Genomic DNA, 12184 nt, shown 5'->3' with positions numbered 1-12184 from the left:
TGTCCCAGAGGTCTTGGAGACTATCCTCAGTTCTTTTCATTCTTTTTTCTTTATTCTTCTCTGCAGTAGTTATTTCCACTATTTTATCTTCCTGGTCACTTATCCGTTCTTCTGCCTCAGGTATTCTGCTATTGATCCCATCTAGAGTATTTTTCATTTCATTTATTGTGTTGTTCATCATTATTTGTTTCATTTTTAGTTCTTCTAGGTCCTTGTTAAATGTTTCTTGCATTTTGTCTATTCTATTTCCAAGATTTTGGATCATGTTTACTATCATTATTCTGAATTTTTTTCAGGTAGACTGCCTATTTCCTCTTCATTTGTTAGGTCTGGTGGGTTTTTACCTTGCTCCTTCATCTGCTGTGTGTTTTTCTGTCTTCTCATTTTGCTTATCTTACTGTGTTTGGGTTCTCCTTTTTGCAGGCTGCAGGTTCGTAGTTCCTGTTGTTTTTGGTGTCTGTCCCCAGTGGCTAAGGTTGGTTCAGTGGGTTGTGTAGGCTTCCTGGTGGAGGGGACTAGTGCCTGTGTTCCGGTGGATGAGGCTGGATCTTGTCTTTCTGGTGGGCAGGTCCACGTCTGGTGGTGTGTTTGGGGTGTCTGTGGACTTATTATGATTTGGGGCAGCCTCTGTGCTAATGGATGGGGTTGTGTTCCTGTCTTGCTAGTTGTTTGGCATTGGATGTCCAGCACCGTAGCTTGCTGGTCGTTGAGTGAAGCTGAGTACTTGTGTTGAGATGGAGGTCTCTGGGAGATTTTCGCCATTTGATATTATGTGGAGCTGGGAGGTGTCTTGTGGACCAGTGTCCTGAAGTTGGCTCTCCCACCTCAGAGGTACAGCACTAACTCCTGGCTGCAGCACCAAGAGCCTTTCATCCACACGGCTCAGAAGGAAAAGGAAAAAGTAGAAAGAAAGAATTAGTAGAAGTAGGAAGAAAGAAAGAAAGGAGGGAGGGAGGGAGAGAGGATGGAAGGAAGGAGGGAAGGAAAGAAAAAAAGAAAGAAAGAAGATTAAAGTAAAATAAAATAAAGATAAAATATAATAAAGTCATTAAAATAAAAAAATAATTATTAAGAGAAAAAAACCAAAAAAAAAAAAAAAAAAACGGATGGATAGAAAACCCTGGGGCAAATGGTGGAAGCAAAGCTATACAGACAAAATCTCACACAGAAGCATACACATACACACTCACAAAAAGAGGAAAAGGGGAAAAAATCATAAATCTTGCTCTCGAAGTCCACCTCCTCAATTTGGGATGATTTGTTGTCTAAAGGAGGGAAGGAAGGAAAGAAAGAAAGAAGATTAAAATAAAATAAAGTTATTAAAATAAAAAGTAATTATTAAGAAAAATATTTTTTAAAAAACAGACGGATAGAACCCTCGGACAAATGGTGGAAGCAAAGGTATACAGACAAAATCTCACACAGAAGCATGCACATACACACTCACAAAAGGAGGAAAAGGGGAAAAAATCATAAATCTTGCTCTCAAAGTCCACCTCCTTAATTTGGGATGGTTCGTTGTCTATTCATGTATTCCACAGATGCAGGGTACATCAAGTTGATTGTAGAGCTTTAATCCGCTGCTTCTGAGGCTGCTGGGAGAAATTTCCCTTTCTCTTCTTTGTTCTCACAGCTCTCAGGGGCTCAGTTTTGGATTTGGCCCTGCCTCTGCGTGTAGGTCGCTGGAGGGCGTCTGTTCTTCGCTCAGACAGGAAGGGGTTAAAGGAGCCGCTGATTCAGGGGCTCTGGCTCACTCAGGCCTGGGGGAGGGAGGGGCACGGAGTGCGGGGCGAGCGTGCGGCAGCAGAGGCCGGCGTGATGTTGCACCAGCCTGAGGTGCGCCATGCGTTCTCCCGGGGGAGTTGTCCCTGGATCACGGGACCCTGGCAGTGGCGGGCTGCACAGGTTCCCCGGAAGGGGGTGTGGATAGTGACCTGTGCTCGCACACAGGCTTCTTGGTGGTGGCAGCAGCAGCCTTAGCATCTCAAGCCCGTCTCTGGGGTCCGCGCTGTTAGCCGTGGCTCACGCCCTTCTCTGGAGCTCCTTTAAGCAGCGTTCTTAATCCCCTCTCCTCGCGCACCAGGAAACAGAGGGAAGAAAAAGTCTCTTGCCTCTTCGGTAGGTCCGGACTTTTCCCCGGACTCTCTCCCGGCTAGCTGTGGCGCACTAACCCCCTGCAGGCAGTGCTCACGCCGCCAACCCCAGTCCTCTCCCTGTGCTCCGAATGAAGCCCGAGCCTCAGCTCCCAGCCCCGCCCACCCCGGCGGGGGAGCAGAGAAGCCTCTCGGGCTGGTGAGTTACGGTCGGCACCGATCCTCTGTGCGGGAATCTCTCCGCTTTGTCCCCCGCACCGCTGTTGCTGTGCTCTCCTCCGCGGCTCCGAAGCATTCCCCCTCCACCACCCGCAGTCTCCGCCCACGAAGGGGCTTCTTAGTGTGTGGAAACCTTTCCTCCTTCACAGCTCCCTCCCACTGGTGCAGGTCCTGTCCCTATCCTTTTGTCTCTGTTTATTCTTTTTTCTTTTTCCCTACCCAGGTACTTGCGGGGTTTCTTGCCTTTTGGGAGGTCTGAGGTCTTTTGCCAGCGTTCAGTAGGTGTTCTGTAGGAGTTGTTCCACGTGTAGATGTATTTTTGGTGTATCTGTGGGGAGGAAGGTGATCTCCGCGTCTTACTCTTGCCAGAAATTTTTTAAAATTAGGCTTCTACATGTTTGCTTAAATCAGCAGATTATTGATGGCAGTTAGGTTTGCAATGGGAAAGAAATACTACATTGAACCTCTATGTAGCTTTATTCTCAGGAGTAATTAATCTTGAAAATAGTGTTACTAGGTTATAATAAGGGAAAAAGGAACTCCCAGCAAGGAAACTTCCACGGAGCCACCCAGAACCTTCTGCCTTTCAAATGGGCTTAGGCCTGGAGCATGAGCTATACCGCTGTTAATACAGCTGGTGGAGCCCAAAGATTTACCTAACTCAAATGAACATGATCCCAAGAGCATCATGGACCTTAATCAAAGCCCCTAGGGAGCCATGTCTAACTAACTTTTGAAAAATATTTTTCAGAAAGTTTCTCAGTTGTTTTAACATTGACCTGCTGTGGAGACAGATGGAATCTAAATTGATATTCAACATTTTGTCTCTAATTCCAGATTAAGCTAGAAGTTCAAACCATTACCAATGCTATAAAAATTGAAATTGAAATTGTAGAATTTCAGTAAACATAGAAATTATTTTCTAATAATGTTTCTAGTTTTATAGTTGTTTTACAGTTTATATAAATATGGTATTGATTGCCATACAACACAGTATTATACAGAGACAGTATAATGTAATAGTTCAGAGTATGGGCTTTTGAGCCAGACTGCTGGCTGTGTATCTTGGCTTTGCCACTTACTAGCAGAATGACCTTGAGCAAGTTACTTAACCTCTCTGTGCTTGTTTCCTCATACATAAAATGGGAATAATAATAGTAACCAGTCAGGGTTTTCCAGAGAAACAGAATCAGTAGGAGATAACTGTATATACGTATATAGTATACATTTCCAGGCCATCAGGCTGGAAATTCTTGGTCAGAATCTGATGCTATAGTCTTAAGGCAAAATTTCTTCTTTCACAGAGAAACCTCAGTTTTGCCTGTAAGGCCTTTCAGCTGATTGAACAAGACCCACCCACATTATTAAGGATAATTTCCTTTAGTTAAAGTCAGCTGATTGTAGATGTTAATCACATCTACAAAACACCTCCACAGCAACACCCAGATTAATTAGTATTTGATTGAATAACTGGGTTCTGTAGCCTAGTCAAATTGACACATAAAGCTTACCATTATACCTACTATCAAATTCATAAAAATTGTGAAAATTTAATGAGTTAATGCATGTAAAGTACTTAGAACAGAGCCGAACACATAGGAGGCACTCATAAAGTTTAGCTATTATTATTTTAAATCCCAAAAGTACCCTGGTTCTAGAAAAGATAATAAGATTTAGTGATAGTTACTATGAAATCATAATATATCTGTGCTAGATAGAACCTTGGAGGTCTTCTAGGCCAGCCTCTCATCTTAAAAATATGGAGGCCGAGGTCCAATCTGTTTTTTGTTTGGTTTTTTCCCATAAATTTATTTATTTATTTATTTTTGCCTGTGTTGGGTCTTCGTTTCTGTGTGAGGGCTTTCTCTAGTTGCAGTGAGCGGGGGCCACTCTTCATCACGGTGCGCGGGCCTCTCACTGTCACAGCCTCTCTTGTGGAGGACAGGCTCCAGACGTGCAGGCTCAGTAGTTGTGGCTCACAGGCCCAGTTGCTCCACGGCATGTAGGATCTTCCCAGACCAGGGCTCGAACCTGTGTCCCCTGCATTGGCAGGCAGATTCTCAACCACTGCTCCACCAGTGAAGCCCTGATCTGTTTTTCATAGTGCAGCCATAGTGATTTTGCTTTTTCACAGTAAGCAGTATACAGAGAAAGCCCTCATGTGGCTTACATCTTAATAAGATACCCATAGTTTCTGTCCCAACTCTAACCAATATTCTTATTCATTTTCATGCAGGAAAGGAATGACAGAATTGGGTTCAGAGACTGTGCTACAGGCCAAGTGCCCCCAAACAAGTAGAAATGTTTATACTCAACTTTTAGATTCAAAGGCTTGGAACCTAACGTTTTCCCACACTGGCATCATTATCTTATTTGAAATTTTAAAGTAGTTCTTCTAGGGACTTCCCTGGTTGCGCAGTGGTTAGGAATCCGCCTGCCAGTGCAGGGGATGTGGATTCTAGCCCTGGTCTGGGAAGCTCCCACATGCCACGGAGCAACTAAGTCCATGCACCACGACTACAGAACCTGCACTCTAGAGACCGTGAGCCACAACTACTGAGCCCGCGTGCCACAACGACTGAAGCCTGTGCTCCTAGAGCCCGTGCTCCACAACAAGAGAAGCCACTGCAATGAGAAGCCCACGCATCACAACGAAGAATAGCCCCCGGCTCACCACAACTAGAGAAAGCCTGTGCGCAGCAACGGAAGACCCAACACAGCCAAAAATTAATTAATTAATTTAAAATAAAAGTAAAAAAATAAAGTAGTCCTTCTATTGGGTCTCTTTTCATCAGGACTTAAGTCATTTCTCAAGAATATACTAAATACTCCTGAGGGCCTGAGGGAAATAAAAAATGTACTTTCTTAGCCCCTGATTTTCAACCACTGTGAAACTTGGCCACTGGGGAAGTTGTCTCATGCCCTTGACATGAAGACCCATTAACAAAAACTGCATAAAAGCATGAATAATAAATCTGTAGGACATTTACAGTTTGACAAAGCACTTTTAAGAGCTAGGCAGAGCAAGGATTATTATCCCCACCTTATTAAGGAGGAAGCTTAGGCTCAAAATTGTAAAGTGAGTCAGTCGCCCAAAACTACATAGTAAATAACAGATCGTGGCTGCCTAATTCGTAGTGTAATGTGCTCTCTGTTGTGTTATTCTACTGGCTATGTCCAGGGGATAGAAATCTGGAGAAGAGTTACTTCTCAACTCTGCAGAAGGTTCTCTTCCTTAGTTCTAAAGTGAAGGCAGTCTTTAGCCATACTTAATCACATTTAAGTATAACTTTTCTACTTTGCTTTGAACAAATGACAATCAGTATTTTTAAATCTGCAACTAAGTTTAACTGAGAAAAAGCCTCTGTGAAGTTAATATACCTGAAAGCTATGAAGTTAGCAAATTAATTTTGATATTTTTCTTACTCTGGAAATTAATATTAACTTTTTCAGTAATGTGCACCTTTCTTTGGATTGGACCTAAATATGCCTTTAGTAATGTTAATTTTGCTAGATTTTATGGGTATGCTTATAAGTTTAGGACTTATTCTTACTTTAATTAGCCATAATTATCTGAAACTTGAACTTTGGAATGTTTTTTCTCCTCATTTTTTAATTCCGCCAGGTCACGATGGTAGCTCTGAAACTAACATATGCACCTTTTATTATTTGGCAAATATTTCTCCAGCAAATATAAGATTATTTTAAATTGCTTTCCTATTCACAGTGTGGAGTGCAGTAAAACAAGAAAATCTATGAAATTAGCTTCACCTTTGTTCCTGTCTCTACTATACCATTTGGTATATTATATTGTAATCATTTATTTGTCTGTGGTTTTTGAGGATAAGGACTTTGTCATGGCATTTTCAGAGGTAGTGTAGTATAAATAAAAGAAAATAAACTTTGGAGTCAGTCAGACCTGACTCCAAATCCTAGGTCTATCACTTTCCAGCTGAGGGCCCTTGGGCAAATTCCTTCACCTCTGAGCCTCAGTTTACATACCTTTAAAATAAGGAAAATAATACCAACTTCATAAGGTTGTTATGACAAATTATTAAATGCACCCAACACAGTTCTGCTACATAATAGGTGCTTCACAAATATTTGATATTCCTCTCCTTTTCGTGTTAGCATCCCTAGGCTAACAGGGATACTTAAAAAAAAGTTTGTTACTGGGCCTTCCCTGGTGGCGCAGTGCTTGAGAGTCCGCCTGCCGATGCAGGGGACGTGGGTTCGTGCCCCGGTTGGGGAGGATCCCACATGCCGCGGAGCGGCTGGGCCCGTGAGCCATGGCCGCTGGGCCTGCGCCTCCGGAGCCTGTGCCCCGCAACGGGAGAGGCCGCAACAGTGAGAGGCCCGTGTACTGTAAAAAAAAAAAAAAAAAGTTTGTTACTTAAAGTCTTATTAAACTTTTGTTGAATGATTGTTTGAATACATATTTTGTCAAAGAAGAATCATATTTAAAGAATAAAGTTATTATAGAATGAATTTTCTATTGGATTTAACTTTTTTCAGTTTAGTTGTAACTTAAAAATGTATTCTCTCTACATTTCAAAATTATTGGTGCTGTGTGCTAGTGAGTGGAGGTTAACACTGCATAGTCTCATTGTACCAAGCTCTCTGCTTTCTACGACTTATGAGGCTTCTTGCCTTTTAAGTATTCCACGTGGTTACCGTTTTGGAAGTGTTTGTTTTGAGGAAGAAATGTTGCCCTTATCTTCCTTGTCTTTCCTTGTGGCATTCTTTTGATTTCTCTCGTTTATAATGCTCACCTTACTCTAGATTGTACTGACATTATTTGTAGACTTGTCTTTGGCCGCAAAGAGCTCAAAATCTACTACCGAGGTTCTTAACTTATTCAAGGTTCTTGAATAATCTTTTTGAGACTATGATAAAAGGTATGAAATGTACTCCCAGAAGAATGTACATATGTACAAACAAAAGTTTTCTTATTAGTTCTGGAGGTTCATGGACTCCAGGGTAAAGACTCTTTTTCTAGATTGTGTGTTTCTTAAGAGCAATACCTGGGGGGACTTACCTGGTGGTCAAGTGGGTAAGACTCCGCACTTCCAATGCAGGGGGCCCGGGTCCGATCCCCGGTCGCGGAACTAGATCCCACGTGCCTGCCGCCAAGAGTCCACATGCTGCAACTAAGAAGATTGCAAGCCGCAACTAAGAGCCCGCATGCCTCAACTAAGACCCGGCGCAGCCAAAACAGATAGATAGATAGATATTTGTTTTAAAAAAAAGCAATACCTGGGTTTCATTGACCTTTGACAGAGCCTACTGTGTATGTAGGAGATACTCAGCAAATAGTTTCTGAATTTATGAATTTAAATGCAAAATGAAAACCTTCAGGTTTCTTACTACAGAATCTCTAAACATGTCTTTTTTGTTTCCTTAGGCTTCCATCTCAGTGGCACAGTAACTGAGCCGGCCACTACTTCTGAACCAGCAGTGACTTATAAAGTTGCCATCAGTTTTGATCGATGCAAAATCACTTCAGTGGCGTGTGGCTGTGGGAACAAAGACATATTCTACTGTGCCCATGTGGTAGCACTCTCACTCTACAGGATCCGTAAACCAGACCAAGTCAAACTGCGTCTTCCTATCTCAGAAACCCTTTTCCAGATGAATAGGGACCAGCTACAAAAGTTTATTCAGTATTTAATCACGGCACACCACACTGAAGTTCTTCCTACTGCACAGAAGCTGGCAGATGAGATTCTATCCTCCAACTCCGAAATCAACCAAGTAAACGGTAATTGTACAACATTTTTGTTGCTAAAAATATATTTTGTTGCTTTATTGCATGTTTAGAGATTGGGATACATTTGCCATTGTAATCACTCAACCTTAATCAGTTCATTCTATCCAAACTATTTATTAACTCTGTTTCTTAAAGCAATCCAATTGTCCACCTCATAAAGGTTTGGCAAAAAAGGACAGAGAATGTTAGAGTTACATATTGATCTAGTTTATGGACTTCATTTGTCCTTACAATCCCTGCCCCAGGAGCCTGGGATATTCAGGAGTGAGAGAAAGCATAAAATAATTAGTGCCATTCAGTGAACTGAAATGGATATGAGAATTCCTTAACATTTCAGGAACCTGAATAGCATCAGGGTTATTCCAAAGAGCATCTGCTAGCATTGTGTTTATGAGCTATATAATGGGAGGGTTTATGAATGGGGAAAGATATTATGTTCACTTACTCATTCAACAAGGATATGTTGAGTACCTACACTGTGCAAGTGGTAGCGCTGATTGTTGAGAGCATAAAACAGACATGGTTCCTGCCTTCAAATAGCTTATAATCTAGTAGAAAAGACAGCTAAGTCTGAAATAAATGCTTGCATTTATTATGAAGCCAGGTTGTAGATATTTAATCACAGGAAACCGTTGAAGAATTTTGAGAAGAGGAGCTATATGAGCCAATTTTTCATTTTGTTGGTTAGGTCCTACTATGTTCCAGGCATCATGCAAGAGATTTTATACATGTTTATATATGTTAATTCATTTAGTTTTCAAAACTACTCTGTGAGGTAGGTATTATAACCATTTCCATTTTATAAATAAGGAAATTATTTATAACCTAGGCTCACCTGATTTCAGAACTCAGGTTTTTAATGCTTCTCTATACTACCTCTCTATTTTTAGAAGAAACTTTGGTATTAGTGTGAACAAGGCAGTGAGGCCAGATGAATGGCCTGTATAATACTATAGTATGTGCCAAAGGGCCTGCTTTTCCCAGTTGCCCAATAGAGCTAATCAAGTCCTACACACAGCCTCACCACTCCTCAGAAATAAGGATAGTCAGACAGGCTTCCAGGAACTCTCGCTAACTAGCCGAAATAATCTTCTGTTGTTTTATCCTCAAAGTTGTAGTGTTTACATGGTAACTGAGCTCTATTTGAGAGATACTGTTAAAGAGTAACTATATATATATATATATATATATATATATATATATATATATATATATCTTCTTTTCCCACATAGGGAGCCTGTTCTATTTCTATGACCTCCTTAAGTCTAGAGTTCTTAGGGACCTGAGTTCAGCTCCAGGTCTGTAACACCACAGCTGGGTTATGACCTACTTTCATGCATCATTCCCACTAGCTCTTTCTCAGAATTTTTGCCTATATCCAAGCTCTCTTGCCTTTTTCTTGAACTAACCACCTTGGTTGAGTGCCTGTATTGCACCTGCCTTGTTCATCACCACTGTCACCAAAGCAACCCTCTTTCCCCTTTACCACTGTGCTGAAGCAATCTTTATTCCTCGTTATACCTCCCATCTCAGCATCTTATTATATGTCTGAAATTAGTCTAAGCTGCCAGAGTGAACTTGAGATGTTATTCTCAACCTTCCCCAGGAACTACTACTTCTGTACCTGTGTTTATTCCAGACTAATATTAGCTTTCTACCCCAAGTTCCCTAGTTTTCCACAAGGTCTTTCTTAATATATTTCTAATAACCAGTGCTGATATAGGCAATGATACTGAAAATGATGAGGGCGAGGAGTGGAGATATCTTAGAGGCAAGGTGGACTGGATTCAACATCCAGGTGTGTAGGATGGGTGGGGAGTGAAGAAGAGGAAGATGAGAAAAAACTCAGTTCCAGAATGTCCAGCTACGATGGCTGGATTTGACAATAATGTTGCCATTCACTTAGGGAACGTAAGGGGAGGGATAAATTTAGGAGGAAGACGAATTCAGTTTAAGTTTGAGGTGCTTGTAGAACACTTAGGTGAAGATTTCTGGTACAAAATTAGGTATTGGATCTGGAGCTAAGGACAAAAGTCAGAATTTTGGAGTTATTAGCATAGAGATGATCTTTGAAGTCCTGTTTCTGTTCCCTGCTAAATCTATAAACACCTAGAACATCTTCCCTCTCCTCTCTCTCAAGCCCTACTCTTCACCAAAACAGACTTTAAAAAGCAGGAATAAAATTTCTAAAACTGCTAGCTACCTGCTTTTTTTTTTTTTTAATTTTGGTTGTGTTGGGTCTTCGTTGCTACATGTGGGCTTTCTCTAGTTGCGGTGAGCAGGGGCTACTCTTTGTTGTGGTGAGTGGGCTTCTCATTGCGATGGCTTCTCTTGTTGTAGAGCACGGGCTCTAGGCGCATGGGCTTCAGTAGTTGTGGCACACGGGCTCAGTAGTTGTGGCTCATGGGCTCTAGAGTGCAGTCTCAGTAGTTGTGGCACATGGGCTTAGTTGCTCCACGGCATGTGGGATCTTCCCAGACCAAGGCTCGAACTCATGTCCCCTGCATTGGCAGGCGGATTCTTAACCACTGTGCCACCAGGGAAGCCCTAGCTACCTGCTTTTTTTTTTTTTTTTTTTTTTTTTTTTTTTTTTTTAAATTTATTTATTTTTATTTTTTGGCTGCGTTGGGTCTCCGTTGCTGCACGCAGGCTTTCTCTAGTTGCGGTGAGCGGGGGCTACTCTCCGTTGCAGTGCGCGGGCTTCTCATTGCGGTGGCTTCTCTTGTTGTGGAGCACGGGCTCCAGGGGCGCGGGCTCAGTAGTTGTGGCTCGCGGCCCCCAGAGCGCAGGCTCAGCAGTTGTGGCGCACGGGCCCAGCTGCTCCGCGGCATGTGGGATCCTCCCAGACCAGGGCTCGAACCCGTGTCTCCTGCGCTGGCAGGCAGATTCCCAACCACTGCGCCACCAGGGAAGCCCCTAGCTACCTGCTTTTAATCCCAGGAATGGATCCAGGTATTGCTCTGCTCCTCATGTCCCTGAAAACTTTTATTAGTCCCTGTAAGTGGTTTTAGCTAGACTTTGCCTTGTCCCCTTTGGATTGGTGATTCAATTTGGACTATCTTTCCAACTCTTCATCTAGCACTGCTCCATGCTCTGTTTGTGATTTTCTCTGGTAACTCCATACCCCGAGATTCTCTGGCATATAGCATCCAGGCTAGGTCTTCAGTTGCTGTTTATCCATACAGAGAGTTTGGATAACAAGAGAAAATTACGATAACTTGAGGAGTTAGGTCAGGAACCATGTCTTACAAATTTCTGAGTCTCCATCACCAAGCATGGTACCTGGAAAATAATAAGGATTTGTTGGATGAATACAACAAATCCTTATTATTTGTTGTATTCATGCATATACAGGTGATGAAACAGGGGCCAGTGTAGGAATTAGCAAAGTAGAATGAGAAATGAGGAGAAGCTAGCAAGTAACTATAAAATTGAGTTTTAAGTATAAAATTGAGTTTTAGGAAGTAAATGGTCAACAATGTTGAATATTGTGGAAGATACAGACCAGAACTAACAAACATAGAACAGCAATTTGGGGGAAATAGAGACTATGCAGAGAGAAGAAAACCTTGAAAAATTATTATTAATATCATCATAGGAATAGAAGATATTTTAACCATGAAATAAAAACTGGATACTATAAAAAGAAATTCACAGAACAGAAAGAACTAATGAATATTACAAATATAATGGCAAAAAATATATATAACTAAGTGATGGAAAATAAAGGTAAGGAAACTTCCTATAGAGTAGAGCAGAAAGACAAAGAGATTTTTTTAAAAAAAGAAGATGAAGAGATGAAAAATAGGAAGAAAAAAGGCTGTTAAAAATTAAGAGGGGCTTCCCTGGTGGTGCAGTGGTTGAGAGTCTGCCTGCCAATGCAGGGGACACAGGTTCGAGCCTTGGTCTGGGAAGATCCCACATGCCGCAGAGCAACTGGGCCCGTGAGCCACAACTACTGAGCCTGCACGTCTGGAGCTTGTGCTCCGCAACAGGAGAGGCCGCGACAGTGAGAGGCCTGTGCACCGCGATGAAGAGTGGCCCCCGCTCGCCACAACTAGAGAGAGCCCACGCACAGAAACAGAGACCCAACACAGCCAAA

At 42.1% G+C, this 12184-nt stretch overlaps 1 protein-coding gene and 1 pseudogene across 1 annotated transcript in view; one reads left to right on the top strand and one right to left on the bottom strand.

The window, feature by feature from the left end:
- Positions 1 to 7455, bottom strand: part of LOC136130456 (ubiquitin-conjugating enzyme E2 K pseudogene) — a 154650-nt pseudogene extending 147195 nt beyond the window's left edge.
- Positions 1 to 12184, top strand: part of ZSWIM5 (zinc finger SWIM-type containing 5) — a 260586-nt gene that overhangs the window by 179611 nt on the left and 68791 nt on the right. Inside the window, exon 2 of the mRNA XM_065888480.1 lies at positions 7717 to 8073. Coding sequence (XP_065744552.1) covers positions 7717 to 8073 — 357 coding nt within the window. The remainder of the gene's footprint in view (positions 1 to 7716; positions 8074 to 12184) is intronic.

This window comes from Phocoena phocoena, chromosome 1 (assembly GCF_963924675.1).
Source record: "Phocoena phocoena chromosome 1, mPhoPho1.1, whole genome shotgun sequence".
Taxonomy (NCBI): domain Eukaryota; kingdom Metazoa; phylum Chordata; class Mammalia; order Artiodactyla; family Phocoenidae; genus Phocoena; species Phocoena phocoena.
The sequence above is the reverse complement of the archived record's forward strand: the minus strand, read 5'-3'. Positions and strand labels throughout refer to the sequence as shown.